General features: G+C 34.9%; 1 protein-coding gene across 2 annotated transcripts; it reads left to right on the top strand.

Moving 5' to 3' along the window:
* Positions 1–3,910: 3,910 nt before the first annotated feature.
* LOC118189155 (uncharacterized) lies at positions 3,911–19,620 on the top strand. Of its 2 annotated transcripts, none has more exons than XM_085817731.1 (3): positions 3,911–4,067; positions 12,457–12,805; positions 19,385–19,620. In XM_085817731.1, the coding sequence occupies exons 2-3, from the start codon at positions 12,464–12,466 to the stop codon at positions 19,472–19,474; spliced, it is 432 nt and encodes a 143-aa protein (XP_085673857.1). In that variant the 5' UTR covers positions 3,911–4,067; positions 12,457–12,463; the 3' UTR covers positions 19,475–19,620. The 2 variants fall into 2 exon arrangements, with proteins under 2 accessions (XP_085673857.1, XP_085673858.1); XM_085817732.1 differs by lacking the exon at positions 3,911–4,067 and adding an exon at positions 4,198–4,325.
* Positions 19,621–20,347: the final 727 nt, after the last annotated feature.

Below are 20,347 nucleotides of genomic sequence, written 5' to 3'. Positions count from 1 at the left end.
ATATAAATATATTTATATACGTTTGGTGCGGCCGATTGCAACCAAAATGCGAGGTGCACATCTACATGTTATGGCAGTCCTATATACAAAATTTCAACGTTCTGAGGCTACTCGTTTTTCAGTTATGCGAGATACGTACGTACGTACGTACGTACATACGTTCGTACAGACGCCACGAAAAATTCTCTTCAGAATTAATTTTAAAGCAGTTTTATAATTTTTTTGGAAGAAACGAGTCTTTTATTCTGTCCTTACGTACAGATATCACGCAAAAACATCGTTAAATTGCATTCGATAGCGGTCAAAATGAATATTTTCGTTGAAATATGTTGCCTGAAACTTTTCGCTATTACAATACTTCCTTTTTACTTCGTACAAGGAAGTAAAAAGGAATTCCAGGGCACCCTATTTTGGTAAAACTATAAAAGCAAAATAGCCTGGTACAATATGAAAAACCAAAATCCAAAAAAAAGGAGAAAAATTCATTTGAAGACCAAAATATTACCTTAAAATAAATCCTAAGGCAATATGACTTGAAGAAGCATTGGAGGAAGGCTTTCACTATTTGAATTACGTCCAAGCACTGTACGACTCTTTGCTTAAGGGAAAGGGCGCCTTTATAGATAAACCGTTTAAGGTAAACTCGATCATTTTCATATTGCATGTGGGGAACAACCACTAAAACTCCCATGTAACTACCGTATTGACTTGATTTTGATTCGGTGAATTTTGAACTGTCAAAGGTCGGCGAATTTACTGATTCGGCCACCGTTTCGCAAGGGAATCCGAAGATGTACGAAAACAATAAATAATAAATAATTTGAAATAGCACTCATGTAGTGAAATATGGCTCTTTTAAAATTTTCTTGTGGCTCAAAAAGAATGCAACAGGTATTTTTCTTAATAGTATAAAATATCGGGATTGAATCCTAATCCCGAGAAATAGATTCAGTAGAAAATTCAGTCGGAGAAATGAGATTCTATATTATTACAAATACCCAGAATTCGAACTGAACAGCAAGAGCTTTGAATTGTAGCAAATAGCTATCCACTTGAGATAAAGAAATAATAAACGTATTTGCATAGTTAAACGAAATGATTCTGCAAATGTATCAGCAGTATAAGAATTCAACAGAAAATTCGGAATTATGAAATCAGCTGAGTCGAAGGGCACTTTTGGAGTGGTTAAATCCTGAGAACAGGAATGTTGCAGAACTACAATACGAACTTTACTAGCACCATAATCTTCCGAACACGTTGTAGGGGAAAGGATGTGATGGGATCAAAGATCTGAATGCTTGCCTGTGCGCATAGGTTCCTCTAGATCGAATAGAAGTATTGACGTCAGGGATCTGCATACTAAAATAAAAGAAAAAAATCTGAAAGCATTCATATTTTACATTACGCCCAAAGCTACTTTTTTTAACGTTTTGTGTGTTACCTTTATTTGTTAAAAATCATGTTCTTCCCATTTAAACCATAAATTCAATTCAACAGTAATATCGCAAAATAATTTCGAAATGAGTAAATCTTTAGAATTTCCAATACACAGTCTCGCGCGCTGGAGATAAAAATGCTTTTTTTTTTTTTTTTTTCCGTACAGTATTGCCATTGCTTGCTTTGAAATCGTTGACTTTGTTAATCCAAAATTCGTTAAAGTGTTACCAAAATATGAAATTGATAATAAACCAAATTCCAAATTAGGAATTCAATATTCGGTGGAAGATTACGTTATTCAAGGTTTGATGACTCGAGATACCGTTGTTTTATCACAGTGCGTGAAACATACTGTTACGAAATGTACAGGCGTGGTGAGATAGCTTCCCATCCCCAAGCAGTTTTAGGGTTGCCATAAAATGGCAAAGGAAGGCAGTGTTGCCACATTTGGCCACAAAATTGGCGATATGCCATGGACGGATGGAGAACCTTCTGGAACGAATTCTTAGCGGTTTATCCCAGAATGTTCTCGAACACAAGCCGAAAGCTATATAAACCCTGCTGGTCCGCAGTCATTGGAACACTGTGCTTCATCGAGAGGGCAAGTTAGAGTGCCTCGTCGAGAGGGCAAGTTTGTGTGCCTCGTCGAGAGGGCGAGTGAGAGTGCCTCGCATAGAGTGCGAGTTAGTTAGTATCGAGTTGGTGTCTCATCTAGCTACTCAACCCCTGCGGAGTCGATCGACTTGACAGCCGGGCAGCGAGTGCCGAGTGAATCGTCGAGTGCACCGAAAGAATCTCATAGTGTATCGCGGTTAGTGCATCGTCGAGAAAGTGTGTTGAGCTCCGGGAACGACTGAACCGAAAAGTCAGGAGCTGTGCTCTGTGTGTCGTCGAGTCATCTCGAAAGTGGAGAGTCTCGAGAGTACGTGGAGTTCCGAGAACGACCAAGCAGAGTCGGGAGCTGTACTCTAATGCTTTGCCGTGAAGCTGTCTCCACCGTGATAGCCTGATAACCTGGAGGCTGTGTCGCTGATCGTGTCAGCGTGTTTATAGTAGTTCATCGACGACTGTAAAAACGTATTTTGGAGCTGTCCTGACAATATTGACCAATAAAGTGTCTTTCGATACTTCATAAAGTGTCGTCGTTATTCACTCCAAATCTACGAACCCCGTACGAATGTGAAGAAAGAAAATAACGTCTAATATAAGAAATAACTGGTGCCAGAAAAGAAAAACGTAACAATACATACATTTATGCAGATTCTTCATTATTTAATTTCTTTAAGAATAATGCAGGGCTCTAAGATTTGGTGGCAGCAATTTGAAATGTGAACCGAAATTCATAGTGAACCGACGTAAAACGCCAAAACGAAATTAATAGACCTTCTGTGCTAACGCCCTTTAGGCTAAAAATTGCCATCAGTTTTAGTCTGAAAAGTGGAGTTTACCGTCAGCAATGTACTCCAGCGTAATCAGTAGCTAATGTCGTAACCACTTCTCATGCAAAATCTGACATTAAGGGGGAAAATTAATGCTTTTTGAAAGGATTCATAAGATAATTAAGATGAAAGAAACCACGCAGCAAAATCTCTATTAAATGCTATCTCGCAACTGGAAATCTGTAATAATTGCAAAAGACAGTCAAGTTCGAACCAGTTTCGAGAAAGCTGAATCTTTCTTCAGGGCAAATAGAAATACACCTGAAGCATGAGGATCCTGTCTTTCAGTCTAATCCTTAAAGACTGGCGGTAACCATACCGTAGTTGAATGATAAAACTGTGAGCATAAGCACTTCGTCTTCGGTGAATGAATTGGTAGCAGGAGACTAGTATGTCGGTGCCGCTGTATACAATCAACAGTAGCGTTCTTCCGTAGAAGACATTCAAAAAAGACATGTCTTTTATCACAAAAAAACTCAAACTCTTTGTCATAATAAAATAACTTAAATAAATCTACTTATAAACGTTTTTAGATGAAGTGAATCTTCAGATCCGTGTCATAACTAATTAAGACTGATAAAAATGGGCAGATTATTAATTATTCCCACTTAAGTGAACATATAACAGTAACATATTCAGAATGAAACGATAATTACGTGAAAAAAAAATTCAGATCTATGAAACCTGAAGAATAAATTTTAGGCTCTGCGAAACGGCAGACAACTGCTCTTCTTTTTATCACCATTTTAGCATATGAAACTTAATCTAAAAATCACGCCATTTTTAATCCAGATAGAATGTCACCTTCGGAAGGATGTGGTTAGAAACGTGTCGTAATAATCGTCGTCAGCATTGATCAGGTGTATTGTGATTTCACATTCGAAGGACTATAACTTAGCAAACAAGAATGGAAAATTCTGAGCATAAGCGCATACTTAATGAAGTTATAATGAGCATGTGCAGTCACGGATTATTGAAACATATAATCCTAAGAGCAGGATGTTAGATAGCATCAGTGTATCTTAGTTCATGGTATAAAACCTTGCTGTCATATGACTCAGAACTATTAAGCGATATCCCACGCGAAAATATCGTATTCAAATCCTTTGTAGAATTTTTGTAGAATCATTCCAATCCAGATTTGCTGCTTTGTACGACTGGGACATTAGTTGTCAAAGCATAAACTACCAGGTATGTTAATTTTTTATTCAAATGACTACGTGTCCTTACCTAAGCAAAATATGTGTGTCTGACTCAAAGAATCTGTCCGAGCATTTCGTTCTCAAATCTGAGGGCTATGATTTTAACATTTAGTCCCTAGTTCTGAAAATAATAGTGATGCTAATTACAATCGCATCCTATACTTCTTTACTGTGTTTTTGTAAAATTGAGACCATTTAAGTATCTTTATATAAAAGCTGATTTTTATATTGCTAGAGATAATCATAGGTAGGTTTAATTTTCCAAAAGATATTTTGCAGAATGCAAATCGTAGCTTATGAAATACGTAAAAATATTTATTATTTTGGAAGTCAATGTTTTAAATTTTGTTTACTATTCTATCTTATAATGTTTTAAAAGTTTTCTGATGATTTTCATTCATAAATTTTAGATAGATATTGCATGCTCCGTTATTTATTGCATGCTTCTGCGAAGTTCTAATTTTATTAAATAGCTAGAACAGTGAGCTAGCCAGTGTTTCCTTTCCCATGCATCCCTTTTAATGTTGCTAGAAGATTATTCCTGCCTCCTTTTCAAAATTTGAAATATATATATATTTAGATTTGTTTCTAGCGTGTTTTATAAATCAAACAACAAAAATTATGGAAAAGGTTCTTAAGTACCAAAATTTGAATAAAAGTAGTTTTTTATATTTGTAAAATAAAATTAAATATCTAAAATCTAAACAAAAAGCTGACCGCAAACCATCCTAAAACTATGAAATTTCCTTCCCTCCCCGATTGAGAACCCCCTGGACTAGAGTAATTTATAATACTTCGGTAAAGCTTGTAATCATCAACATTTTTACATGCACAGTAAGAATTTAAATATAAAACTTTTATATCATATAATTAAATTATAAAATTCTCGCGTATAATATAATTTTCCAACAAAATATGTCTGTTATGAATAATAGGTGAGTGAAATTTAATGTGGCCACTGGGAAGGCAGTACTAATATACGTAATGCCTTCTCAAATGCTTTAGAAACGGTTGTAAATACTTCTTTTTCGTTCGACAAAAACCTTTATTAGTTTCATTTACAGTCGTTTCATGCCTTAAAAAACAGTATTTACTCACATTAATCCTTATGCGAGTATTATGAGTACTTTTTCACTCTAAGGGAAGTAATATATCGCAATGGATTTCATTTTTTCATATTAACGGAGTACTTCATTATGGGTGCTTCTTCATACTGAAGAAGGTAATTATAACCAGCTGTGCTTTTCCTAACAGAAATGTCTGAATTTTTTATTCAAAACAGGCAGTATCTGAGCTACCTGTTCTGTTAGAAAAAGGTGGGGAAAAAGTGAACGTTTCTTCGAATTGTGCTAAAGTTAATCGTTATTCAAGTATCGTTATTATTAATGTGCCAAAGTTAATCGTTATCATTTCGTTTTATTCAGGTATGATTACCAATTTTTCAGAGATCGTTTTTCTCAGGAGTGGAAAATCCGAAATACCTTTATATGCGGTAAGGTCGTAAATTTACAATCCGTTTTTTCAGGGGTAGAGCAGACAAGGAGCGGAAAATCTCGCTCGGGATCTTAAGAAATTGTGGGGGTTGTTTAAAGATCTAACTTCTCTACATTCAGTTTTATACAGAGGAAAATACAAATTGAATTCTTCGAATGAATGCAATTTTGTACAATGAAAATGTATTACTTAACGATAAACTGTAAGATAAATAACATCTTTTTTTAAAGCCATAGGTGTAGAAAGACAGATATTTGTTACACGAATGAATTTGTAGTAAATATTGAGTTTTTCATTTCGAATGCTATGTTCCATGTATGCGAAGTAACTGAGTATGCGAGATAATAGTCATAACCGAATGGCTTTCAACCTTTTCACGGCTAAGGACTGTTTCTGAATTACATTGTGGTCACTGGTTTTCGATTAATTTTCTAATGGCATATAAACAATAATTGTTTTTATTTGAGACTTATGAATAAAATAACGCAAACTAGACTGCAGAAAATTCATAATAATGAAGTTAAATAATACTGAGAAATACATTATTGATGCATTTTTGTGTTTTATATGTATATGTATAAATTATATGTATATGTATATTTTGTGTTTTATATGTTATATGTATTAACTACTACTATAATCCTTAAACGGAATCCTTAAAATATATAATATCTATGTATAGGTATATATAAATGGAACCAAATATAGAACAAGGTATAAAATATCTTTATTATACAATGTTCATTACCATACGTATATTTACGATACGTATATAAATATAAATAGTTAGTTAGGTTTCGTACATATATAATTTATTTTTATATTTTGTATTTTTTGTATTAGATTCAGTACTGTATACGTATCTGAAGTTTAATTTGTTCTCTTTTTGGGTTACGACTTTAAGTGAGAAAGAATTGTTGGTGGTGAGCCACACACACATCCACACATATACATTAAATAGTATTTACATGTCGTTTATAAAGTATAATTGAGTGCAATTTAATCATAAAGAGTTAGAAAATATTCTACGGAATTACTTCACTTCGTAGACTTTTTGTTAAGCTTCACCATATTTCTTAAAGAGAATCTCAATGCTAGTTCCATTTCCAAGCTGTTTATGTACCTTATTTTTCATGCTTTGAATTATATTTAGAAAATTATTTCACTTGGTTATAGCTGAAAATGCAGTTTTTTTATTGAAGAATTTAAGGATAAGAAGAGAATTATGTCCTTTTCTAATTAATTATTCTTGAAGCATTTAATTTTTTTTAAAAAAAGCGCACATTAATACGGATCACTGAACTAAAGTGGTCGACACAGGACAGATGAAAAAAATAAAAGAATTACAAAATATTGCAGAAATTACATAAAATAGCGAATAAACTTATTCGGCATAAGCTCGCTAAATAACAAACAGATTGACAGTCAGAAAGCGCGCCTTGTCACAGAAATATACTGTTCATCGGGTTTAAAGGTTATTCAGACTAACGTGCGGTTCAGTGAGTAACTTGTATTTTCCTTTGAATGTATAAACTAGCCAAAAAAATTGAGCACTTGACAATTAGATGCAAATTTAACAGATGGATTGAAGGAACCCTACTGCAACGTACCACTTTGTGTAAGTATTTTCGTGGATTTCCTTAAGGTATGTAAATATGAGCCCATTTTCCTTAGAAAATTCTCCATGAAATCATGCCTAGCCAACCCTCATATGTTTTGCCATATTCAACACAAAATCATTCTTAAGATGATTAATTAATTAATTTTATGTTAGATGATACAAAGCTTTTCAAAAACTAGGATGCTTTCCGTAAACGATTAGTATTAATAAGCGCTGTTCAACTGGAATTGGGTTGGATTATTTGTTTATAGCAGTGCTTTTCAGCCGACTTACATATACCTGTATGTATTGCTCAGAGGGGGGTGGAAGGAAATTCCTGAACGAAAGCAATGTAATAATGAAATGTTAATAAACAAATAAATATAACTTTTCGTATCGTATGTAATTTGTCTCCGTTCTGATACCATGTGCATCATTTATTTCTGATATACTGATACTGAATGAGACCTAAAAACACATTTTTTTAAAAATATATCTCCCCTTATGATCCCTGACACAGCCGTTTACTTTCCCCTTCCGTAATTAACGTCAGTCTCCTGCTCTTGACAGCATTTGCCAAGCCACGGAAAATCCACCATTCTCTTTCATTTTAGATTTCGTGCGGTTTATGCTTCTCACAGAAACGCCAGTCAAATCAGCATTAATAGTAAAAATTTTGTTATCGGATTCGTTAGGAGAATGCTTTGCTATAATCAAACAAACCAGGCCAAACAATAGATATATAAATAAGTAGCTTAAAAAACTGCTATATTTTATGTATACTCGTTAAGTAGTATTTCAATATATATAATGATTAAAAGAAAGGAAAAGTCGGATCCTAACTGATTGTATATAATGTAATCCCTATGAAGGCCCTAACAATTCTTTCTCACTTAAAGTCGTAACAGTCCTGTAATTTGATAAAAACATTCATAAAGATTATCTTAGGGGAACTATAAAGTAGTTTTCCAGCCTTATGAGTTTGGAAATTAGGCACATATGTCGAAGACGAAGCAAACGCCACAACAATGGCTTTCCTCTCCTCCCGTCAATGAATGAATGAGTGAATGTTTTACTTCCTTTTCTCAACGATAGTGGGGTGAGTCGCGGCGGCTAGAATGTGCTGCTCCGCCAATAATTCCAAAAAAGGGGATAACTTCTTATTGTTCATCAAATAATTGACATGATATTAGCAAATTTTAAAATGAAAAGCTAGATGCACCGTAATCTACTGTTTTACACATTTCTTTCGTCTCGTTCTCTTTTCTCAACATTATGTATATTGCGCAACATAATTTTTACTATACGAGTTTTTAAAATGATAGAACTACATTCTACAGAGGCCGCAACCCTTTTTACTATACTTCATGTTATAAGGTATTTATCCTGCTTTCCTAGTGTGCCTTCGTGGGGTGGTGGTTCTGCACTCTGGGAAGGTATTGCAGAGGTCCGTGGTTCGATTCCCGGCGAAGGCGTTGTTTTATCTTTCCTGCTTCCAAAAAAATCCAAATGTCTCTACAGTGACGCCCGAACTAAAAGGTTGTCGGATGATGATTCTCCGCACCCAGGATTTGGCCGATTGGGTCCCCTAAAAAACCCAGTCGCCCTTTAAAAAGAGGGAGTATATAAGATATTTCTCCCGCCTTCTTAGCGCGCCTTCGTGGTGTAGGGGTTCTGCACGCTGGGCCTGTATTCCAGAGGTCCGTGGTTCGATTCCCGCTGAAAGCGATTACTCATCTTTCCTTATTATCGTAAGTTTTTATTTCTGAAGCAAACACATGATGTACAAATTTACGCAAGACGTGCAGTCGAATACTTTGCAGCTGCCATATTATGTAGTTAAAAAAAAAAAAAAGAAATCTGGAAATAATGTTTATCCAATTTTTACGTTAAAGCTCCTTTCCTATCTATCTTAGCTTCAGCTTACAATTTCCTGCCAGAATGTGTGTTTAGAATCGCCGCGTTTATTGCGAATGAGTTCGAGTAGTAGTTAAGTCGAAGTTCTACTGACTACAAGAGAGAAGCACAGTTTCTTATTAGCGTGCGTTTGCCTTTTGGCCATATCTCTCTAAGCTGTTACTATGTTCGGCCAAATTAAGGACCCTTGGTAGCTTCGCTAGCTAATTCGATATTTAAAGGCCAACTAGTGACACTTATGTTAGCTTTAGCTACATCTCTCTAGTTAAGCAATAGTTAAGTTCTTATTTTTAGACTTTCGAGTTTAAGCCCAAGTGAAGGCTTTGTTGTACGCCCTGAGAAAGGGGCCGACTGTTAAGGGTAATTAACTCTTCCCGCGTCTTACGTTTCTGTTACTGAACTTTATGCGATTACTAGCTAAGCCTTTCACTAGGTTTTTCCACACTTAAGCTGTTAGATAAAAGGGTGGAACCCCACAAACTTTCAGATTTTATATTATGCCCAAAAGGGCATTTTTTTCATTTACAGACACATGCATGTTTCGAAAGCATTCGGGCTAACGCCACTTTTCGCTAAAAATATTTAAGAACAGTAAATCTTTAAAATTTCTGATAGATAGTATCAGGAGCTGGAGATAAAAATGTTTTATTCTCTAAAATGTTGGCACTGCTTGGTTTGAAATCGTTGAGTTTTTAAATCCAAAATTCTTTAAAGTTTTCTATGTTACAAAATATAAAAAAATTAAGTAAATATAAAAAAGTTACAAACTATGAAAAAGACAATAAAATAAATTCGAGCTTTCAGGTGGCCATGTTCGGGTGGAGAACAATGTTATTCAAAATTTGATGACGCTAGGTTACCGTAGTTTTTTCAAAATACGAGAAACTTATATACCTTCATGCAGATTCTTTTTTATTTAGTTTCTTCAAATATAATCCAGGGCGATAATGTTTGGTGGCAACAATTTGAAAAGTGATGTTTTAAATTTAAGTATTCAATGCAAAATGCCATTTCGAGACTAACAGCCCTTGTGGGCTTTGGAGTAAAAACTTATTTTCCTTATTAGATGAAAACAAAAGTAATTGAATACAGAAGCGGAATAAGTGCACACGGAAACGACATTGCTAGGTGTGTAAGTACATCATCAGGAGAATTGAAAGCATTACTTTTACAAACCTCACTGCAAAATATAATTAATCACGCACACCTCATACACTTTCTTAGTTAGTTTTTAACTGGAAACTTCTAGCAGAGATGTTGTTATAGACGGCTCGGATTACGCTTCTAACACTAAGATAAATTTATAAAATTAATTTATATGTAGCTGCTACATCTTTAGCTATATCTAGCAGTTGAGCTGAACTTGGTTTATTAACTCACCTGGTTTTCGTAAACTTCATTAATTTGTGTTTATGCAGTTTCAATCAGTAGAGACAAAATAGACTAGAACATAGACACTGGCAACCAACACTTTTTGAAATAAAGCAGATTTTTATCTGTAGCGAGCGAGACTGTTGCCAATTAAAAAAAGGGAAGCGAAAATTAGCGTTTTCAGAGTTTTTTTATTAATATTTCGGCTGAATAAAGTCGTACGAAAATGAGAATGCTCGAAATCACTTCCCACGGATTTTTGGGATATCTCTTTCAAAATACTGCTCTTCTTCGTTCTGGAGGAGTTGATGCCACAAACAAAGAAACAAAATGACAGATGCGCACAGATTTTAATAGCATCCATTATCTTCGAAATTGTTGTTTCCTTGTAACTCATAATAACATGCAGTTGCATATTGTATTCCAATCGCTAAATGTGCTAATAATACATAAGTGTTTAATGATCAGAATACAACAATGATTAATTAATAAAACTTAGGGATTGTTAATTTTTCATTTTGTCTGCTTCCAAAATTCCTAATGACTCTACAGTGGCGCCCGAACTAAAAGGGTTGTACATTATGACTCTCCACACCCAGGATTTGGCGATTAGGTCCCAAAAAAAACTCCAGTCGGCCTTTAAAAGGAAGTGTATATAAGGTATTTCTCTCACCTGCCTAGCCTTCCTTCGTAGTGTAGTGGTTCTGCACGATGGGCCGGTATTCCAGAGGTATGCGGTTTGATTCTCGGCGGAGGCGTTGCTAAGTTTTCATCTCTCCGGCCTCCAAAAAATCCTAATGTCTCTACAGTGGCGTCCAAACTAAAAGGGTGTTGGATGATGATTGTCCTCACCCATGATTTGGCGATTGGGTCCCCTAAAAAAACCCAGTCGCCCTTTAAAAGCGGGAGTATATAAGGTATTTCTTCCACCTTCTTAGTGTGCTCTCGTGGTGTAGTGGTTCTGCACGCTGGGCCGGTATTCCAGAAGTCCGTGGTTCGATTCCCGGCGAAGGCGGTTGCTAATTTTTCACCTTGTCTGCTTCCAAAAATCCTAATGTCTCTACAATTTCATACATTTCCTAGGCATTCTATAGAATGCCAAACTACAAACCGCCTAAATATGAAATACACTTACGATTCGTTCCGAAGAACCGAAACTACTTACCAGAAGTTAAGAAAGAACCACTTTTATGAGCGCTGCTAGAAAAAACAAAAAGGGATTAAAAAGGGATTTTTTGTTGTGAAACAAATGACTGTTTCTGAATTTAAATTCTGTTTTCACGTAGATCTTACTGATTTTCAGTCTCAGCCAGATAAAAATAAAAATTTATTACGCTGTATCAAGATCATCTCAAATTTATTACGCTGTATCAAGATCATCTTATTTTTTACATATTTCGAAGAATAGATATTTAATGGCACTGATGCATTATTTTTTCATAATAACATTTGTGCTTTTGAGGAATGAACGCCTTTTAAATAATGCCTTAACATAAGGTTTTTTCACACTTTGCCTAAACAGTATTTTTCATTCTATACAATGCCTAGGAATTATATACAATGCCTAAAAAAGTATGTAATAATTCTCAGATTTTCATACTTTTCCTAAAAACTTCCGTCATTATATACAGTGCCTAGGCATTCTATAGAATACCGGTAACTCATGCACAATAAAATGATCAAACCAACTAAGATAATATAATGATCAAACTTTATTGATGCAGTAATAAAAGAAGAAGAGCGTAAGTTTGGTGGGATTTTTACTAACTTTCTTTGTCGACGGAAAAATACATAAGTGTCAAAATACCGCATTTATTTTGGTTTACACAATGAAATGAGTAAAATGGCAACTACAATGTATGGGTGATTTTTAGTTTCTGTTAAAAGACTCCATGTAAAACAGAATTTCCTTATATTAATTGTGTACAATGCACTAATGTTTTCTGGATAGTTCTGAGAACAATTATGAATAATTTATTTACTTTATTCCAAACAGGATAAAGATGATTTTCTTGCTGAACAAGACCCTTTTGGTCCTTATGGTACTAAGCATAATTGCAAGTAATGCTTATGCTAGGCCAGTGGAAGACGATACCGTTAGTAGTCCAGACCCTTCCCCTGCTGACCCCGCAGAAGATGCTGCTTCCTCTGCTGCAACTGAAGCAGGAAAAGATTCTTCAGCTAGTACGACAGATAGTTCAGCTGGTTCAACAAGCTCTTCAGATGATAAGAAAGATTCTTCTTCAACAGCTCCTTCCACAAGCTCGAATGATTCCTCAGACGGCACTGCCTCACCTGACGCACCTGATACAGCCAGCAGCAAAGATGGCGCCGATGATCCATCAGTGAGTTTTTCTTTTTCGTTCTTAATAAAAACATTTTAGCTTTGCAGATTTCGTTGAGAGTTTCTTTAATTTTCTTGTTTCGCAATTAATTCCTTCGAAAAATTCTCTTTTATTTCCTTTTAGTTCTTATACGTTTCATTAAGGTAGAAAATTTTTAACACAATACTATGATTACAGAGAAATTATTATCAATAATAAATGAGATTAATATTTACATTTTTTATAAAATTTAAATATATTATTAGTACTCCATTTTGCTAATGTCGACTGCGGAGATTTATTTAGTTCAATTAAGAGTTAATTTTTATTTTAAAGCAATTTTCCTTCGATCTTCATTTTTAACCCACGCTTTGTTGCCAGAATGTTAATAAGCTAGCGCGCGTGTACTCAAATGAGGTAGAAGGAAAATGTATTTAAGAGAAAGTTTTGGAAAAGTGTTGTCAGACTTTTTTTATTACTTTTTTTTCAGTCTTTCCTCAGTTCATGATATCAATGTTCAGTTTTCTTAATAAGATGGTATTACAAACGTTTTGTGTGTTTATTTATTAAATATCACATTAGACAGATCTACTTTGTCTGTCAGCAATCAGTTTTTAATAAAATGGTTTGCTAAGCGATTTTCTTACATATTATTCTGGCTTGATTGGAACCCATTTCAAAAATTCAGCTTAACAAGTTTCGCAGGCAAACAATCCACCGAGCATCCAACCAATGTCTGCATTGATTCTGGTTGTGTTTCCTCTCCCAATTCACAGACTTCACAGCACTCCTTGCCATTAGGCCAAAAGTCTTTAGCTTGACATTGTGCCCTGTTTCTTTGCATGGATTACAGAATTAACTAAACGACAGACTATTTGCTCCTGTCTCCTGTGGACAAATGAACCTTGATAGATCGTTCTAACATTCAGTTCCAGTTGGCATTTCTAAATAACATTGTAAGGTATTTCTCCCTCATTCTTAGCATGCCTTCGTAGTGTAGTGGTCAGCACGCTCGGCGTGTCTTCGAGAAGTCCGTTGTTCGAGTCCCGGCGAGGGCGTTGCTAGTTTTTCAGGTCTCCTGCTTCAAAATAACCTAATGTCTCTACAACCAAAACTTCTCTCTTTCGGGAAACACCTCAGAGTTCAATCCTGCTTCAGTTTCCCAAACATAACAAGCATTCGGACCAGGATGTCTGAAACATTCCAGTCCAGGGACGGAAATAGCTTTGACTCTGTAGGTCCTTTCAGTTTTGAAATTAAATTAAGCAATCAGCTGCATTTGATCTTTAAAAGTGGATCTAGTACTTAATACGGTTTCAGTTTTGGGAACGTATCAAGCCTCTGAATCTCGATCTAAGGAAGAATAAAGTTTGATTCCAAGAATATCGTTTATAGTTAACTTCATCTCAGGTACGAAAATATCTAGATTATCAAAAGCCGTCCAGTTTTCTGTCCGTCCATCACTTTCTAAGTCAAAATCCCGCTTAAGATCGTATCGCTTTTTACCATATGAGCTTCATAAGGTACTTTCTTCCTCGCCTCCACATACCTTCGTTATGTAACTGGAAACACGCTCGACACATATTCGGGAGGTCATGAGTTCGAATCCCAGCTAGGTCATTGAGGATTTCTTCAGTTTCTTTGCTTCTAAAAATCCCAAAAGACTCTACACTTTAAAGAAATGTTCCAGATTATTATTCTTGTTCAGATTCGAAAATAGTTTTAACGGTATCCTCCATTTGAGTTCCAAAAACACGTTCAATATTGATTTTAGGAAATTATTTTAGTGTTTTGTACAGTTTCAGTTCTCGCAAAACCTTTGGTTTTCGAAATCCTAATTTGAAAGTATTCCATTTCATTTTGAGAGGTAATCCGAAACAATTTTATTCTTCCCTGCAAATACTTCCAGCATTAGTTTCTGCCCTATATCTCAGGTAAACTATAGGCTTCAACGACCCTGGATTTGATTCCATTAATCCCTTTTTACATTTTACGTTATAACCCACAGGTTTATAAAAAAATTGACATCATTGGTCTCGCAAAAAAGATCTTTGAATAATCTATATTTCTTTGATTATAAAAATCACCTTGGATTTTTTTGCCTCAAGTTGGCATTTGAAAAACTTTTGCAGTACTTAATCTTTCTTTGCCCTTAAAGATGTTTCGTTTCCCCGTTAGGCCCACCAGCGGCCGAGCGGTAAAGTCGCTGAACACTGCTAGTTCGGTCCGAGGTTCGAATCCCGCGAACGGGATGGCTGCATGCGCGTTTTCGTGGTTTCCCCCATGTGTAACGTGTATACGAGCCAGTTTCCCTTAGAAAGTCCTCCACGAAGGCATCCCTCCTCTTAGGCAGATAGCCCTCGAGGCTTTGCCATAATCACACACACACGTTTCCCCGTTTACATTTTGCAAAGAGTAATCCTCTTCCCTCATTTCCGGTTTCGCATCGTAGCTCAGGGCCGAGAGAGAGGGAACCCATGCAGGTAAAAACTGTGCAAGAATTGAAGGTGAGATTCAATCACGTTCTCCTCTCGGATGGCATGTTTCCTGGAAACTTGATCTGATGCTGATTTTTTGTTTCTTCTATATACGTTAGCTACGCTTACATGGCAGTTAGAATTTTGGGCAACTGTAACCTCAATATATCCGCAGTGTGATTTCCTAGTACATACAGGGTGAATCTGAACAAGTGGACAGAACTTTAGAAGGTGATAAACGCAGCTATACGAGCAATATTCATCATGAATGTATGAATTGCATGAAAAATGAGCAACGCCCTCGCAGGGACTCGAACGTGGGCCTCTCGAATACGCGAGTGTGCTACTGTTACACTACGAAGGCATGCAGAAAGCAGGGAGAAAATACCTTATATACTCCCCCTTTTAAAGGGAGACTGAGAATTAGGATACCCAATCGCCGAATACTGGTGGTGAAGAATCCTCATTCACCACCTTTTTTTAGCTCGGGCGCCACTATAGATACATTAGGATTTTCTTTTTTTATACTAGAGAAGGGAAAAATGTGCAATGCCCTCGCCGGGACTCGAACCTGGACCTCTCGAATACGCTCCTTTTATGCTATCTTTAAACACCGAAGGTATCCAGAAATTCGGGAGAAAATATATATTAATTTTATGTCTTGTGATTATTTAATTCTATTTGTCCTCTTTTTTTTTTTTTTTTTTTTTTTTTTTTTTTTTTTTTTTACTTGATAAGTCTTAATTATGTGTTTATAGTTTGTGTTTTAATGTTGTGATTGTGCTTGAGTTTGGTTTTGTGGTGAGATTCCTTATTTTGTGAACTTAGAGGCGACCCAAACAAGATCATAAAGTCTATTTTTAGACCAGGTGGATCAGGTCGTAACCTTATATACTGGCGAAACACGCAGGTGTGATAGTACACTCAACTCCCATTTCATCTCTATTTCATCTAACCTCCTACTTTGAAACGCCTCCTGTTTATCAATTTAAACGCGGATATTTACTTTTAAATATATAAAAGAGCAAAATCAAATCTAGTTATCATTCCAGTCGTCATCGCTAGTATTGCCATAGCACAATACTGAAGAATCAGAAATTTCTACAAATACTAAAATCAAGATCTGGCAAATTTATTTTCACATACCTAGCAATTTTTAATATTATACTACATTATATTGATTAAAATCTAGCATATAACTTTGATTTCCATTTGACAAGATGCATTATAATTTGTGAGGTATTGTTTTTTATTATACTGCATTCGTCAAAGATTTGCGCTAATTGCGATACTTACAGTAGATTACATACCAGTAATCTACTGGCTACCTATGAGTAACGATATCTTTTATTTCGTTTCTTTAGAAACTGTTAGATTGCTTTTCCATCACAGAATTAATAAATATACCATCTAGTTTTCAAAAGACACTAATGTTATGTAAAAATGTCTCGAAGCTTTACAAATATTTCGACAGATAGATAATCGTATTACTTTTAAAAGATGATTTACCGAATTTATGGAATTTAAATAAAAGCAATCCGTTGAACTGTAAATGTACAATAGATCTGATTATACCTTAGGAAACCAAAGCCGAAGATAATTCGCTCCTTTAGTACTCACTTACTTTTGATATGTTAGGGTCTGAATTTTTTAAGATACACATAGGCTTTTAAAGTTATACTTACGCAATTTTAGAAGTGTTCAAATTACTCTCCTCTAGCACCAATGCACTTCTCTATGGGAATTTTCCAGAGATTAAATGCCTCAAGCCATTCATTTCTTGGAGTCGATGAAAAAAATGCCTTTATATCCTCATCAATCTCATCTTCGAAATGAAAACGACGTCCATGTAAGTTCATTTTTAGATTGAAAAATAGCCAAAAATTAGACATGGCTAGATTGCGTGGACAGGACTGATGATCTATCACTCTGATGTGTTTTTATTCAAGAAACTCAGTTGGCAATTTTACTGAATGAGAAGATGCGTTATCATGGTGGAGCATGAGTCCTCTAACATTCACCTCTTGAAGAATTTTAAATTACGTCCAAAGGGGCGTTTTTTAACATTTTGTGTGTTACCTTTCTTTATTAAATATCATGTTCCTCGCACTTAAACCATAAGATCCAGTGCAACAGCAATATCGCAAAATAGTTTTAAAACGAGCATATCTTTAGAATTTCCGATACAGAGACTCACGCGCTGGAGATAAAAATGTTTTTTCTGCACAACGTTGCCATTGCTCGCTTTGAAATCCTTGAGTTTGTTAATCAAAAATTCGTCAAAGTTTTAAAAAATAGGAAATCGATCATAAAACAAATTTCAAATTTCAAATTTGGTCTTCCACATGCTCATATTCGTTGGAGGATTACGTTATTCAAAATTCGATGACTCTACGTACCGTTGTTTTATCACAATACGAGAAATATACATACATTTATGCAGATTTTTCATTATTTAATTTCTTCAAATATAATGCAGGACTCTAACATTTTGTGGCAACAGTTTGAAAAGTGAACCGACATTTATGAGTCCGACGCAAAATGCCAAAACGAAACTAATAGTCCTTCGGGATTCAAATCCCTTTGGACTAAAAAAAAATTTTTTTTTTTTTTTTTTTTTTTTTTTTTTAAATTTAAGACATGAACTTAAAAACACATTGTTGCGTTTCGGAAGCCTCCGTGGATTTGGAGTGATTGATAGCAAAACGTGATGAAGAATCAAAATATAATTTATTCGTCAGTATTACACAGGACAGTTCCAAAGACGCGTTACAATCGTCGATAAACTACGACAAACAACCTGAAACAATCAGCAACACAACCTTCAGGATATCAGACTATAATGGTGAAGACAGCTTCACGGCAAAGCACTAAAGTGCAGCTCCCGACCCGGTCGTCCGCTTTCAAGCTAATCTCTGAACTCAAGACCCTGACTGCTAACTGAATTCAAGATACTCTCACGGTATACTACTACTCCGCGTGCAGGCAAGGTATATATAGCTTTTGACCTGCCTTCGAGAACATTTTGGGGAAAATCGATAAGAATTCGCTCTAGAATGTTCCCGATCCGTCTGTGGTTGCCAAATGGGAGATTTCGCGCCAAATTTTTTCAATCCTGTCTTTCCTTGCCACTTTCTGGTAACCCTAAACTCGCTTTACTGGGAAGCTATCTTACCGCAACTGGGCATTTCGCAACAGTATTGTTATGAATTTGCATAAAATTCCATGCCAGTGACAGAATATTATGTCTTTTTAAACATTGTTAAGTAATTTTAAAAGATTTTCAATTATAAAAAAGATGCAACCCTGTAATAAAGTGAAATTTGGTAAGAAAAATCATTTAAAAAAGGACTTCATGAAATTACTCTTGAATTTTTTATCAAGAATAATAAAATAATTTCATGTTTCATGAAAAAGTTTGCATAGAAATTTCATGCTAATTTAGGATACTAATTTAGGAAATTTCATGCTAATTTAGGATATTGATTTAAGTACATCGTTTTACACAGTTATCTTGGAATGAAGTGATTAGCATTATAATGATTACATAGTAAAAGTACGCAATAAAAAGTACATATTTAAACTATTCAGTGTTAAATCAAAACACACGGAAATTTTAGCTCCTTTTAAAAGCGTTTAGAAAGCAGAATAAAAACAGGAACAAAATTTAAAGTTGCCTAATTGTAAATCTACGAATTTTGTTTTATACAGACTGATGAAAACTTCACGTGACAAATTGATACAATTTGCCTTCATGAAAGGACTGTAAAATCTCTTAGCAGTTAACTCAAGACAATCACGTCGTTTGTCTCTTCAGATCGCTTTTAAGAAGTGAATTTCAAATTATTTTCTGATCCCTTATTTGCTAGTTAATCTTTTTAATATACCGATTCATAATTTTAATCTGAATCATGAGCATTTTCATTAACGAAAGAACCAATACCAAATGTGTAAGAAGGCCCCCTTTAATGTTACTTTAGGCTGCTTAATAAAATACCTGTGTGGATCATATGGATGAAATCCAGCGAAGCTTCATTTTACTGAATATTGGCTTTAAAAATAAATACATAAACATGCTCATGATAAAAAATGTTAATGCTATTATTATTTTTTTTTTTTTCAGATGTCTGAAATAATGAAAGAAGCTATGAAAGAAGCTGAGGAAGAAGCTGAGGTGGTAGGTGAGATAATTGCAGCAATGATGCAGGCATAGTGGCCGCCATATCAGCAATTTTAAATCCCAATCGATAATTTTTTCAAGAAAATCGCACGCTGCATACGAAATGATAACGGTGTTGGAGTGATTGTTTTTCCTATTTTTACGTACGTAAAATTTGGAATAAAATGTTTTCATACTAATCTTGAGTCTTTATGTCTCATGTAAGCAGCTATAAAAAGAAATCTGATGTGTAACCACATGACTTCCTTGTACGGAATATTAAATTATACGCATTTTTTCTTGCATTTCATTTAAACTTATTGGATTGAATTAAATCTACTTCGCAGATAGCGCATAAATCACAATAGAATAAATGCATTCTTTAAAATTCGCTCTATTTGTTTACCATAGCGACACTCTGGCACTAGGTTTACTTAACAGTATTATATTTTGTTCATATTATAACTCAAAATGCACAAAATTTATATCATTTAAAGAATTATCTAATCATAGTCACATGTTCCACTTAAATACTATAATAAAGCTAGAACGATGTATAAAAGAAATTAAGCAAGCAAAAGAAAACAAAAACAGTTTTTCAAAGATGATTGAGTACTTCTCATTCAATTAATTCAGTTCTCACTTCGCGACAAGGCAAAAATATATAAAAATTCAAAATATCTGTATTAAAAATTACGAAGTAAATCTTAAACACTTGTTTCCTCGAAAAAAATTCCAGAAAGGATTAAGCATGATTTAATTCGCAATAATAAATGAAGGCGTTGTCTTTGTTGTTGCGAAGCTAAGTTTCTCTAGATTGGCAACAAATCCACTATTCTGCTATTTCAATTGTAAACAAGCAATGGCCGCCATCAAAAACATTATTAGGCTTAGCGGCACTTAAGCAACTTTAAAATTGTTGATAAT

This window comes from Stegodyphus dumicola, chromosome 5 (assembly GCF_044657685.1).
Source record: "Stegodyphus dumicola isolate Sdum_Otavi_A_Nest chromosome 5, ASM4465768v1".
NCBI classification, from domain to species: Eukaryota; Metazoa; Arthropoda; class Arachnida; order Araneae; family Eresidae; genus Stegodyphus; species Stegodyphus dumicola.
This window is presented reverse-complemented; position numbering and strand designations above follow the sequence as displayed.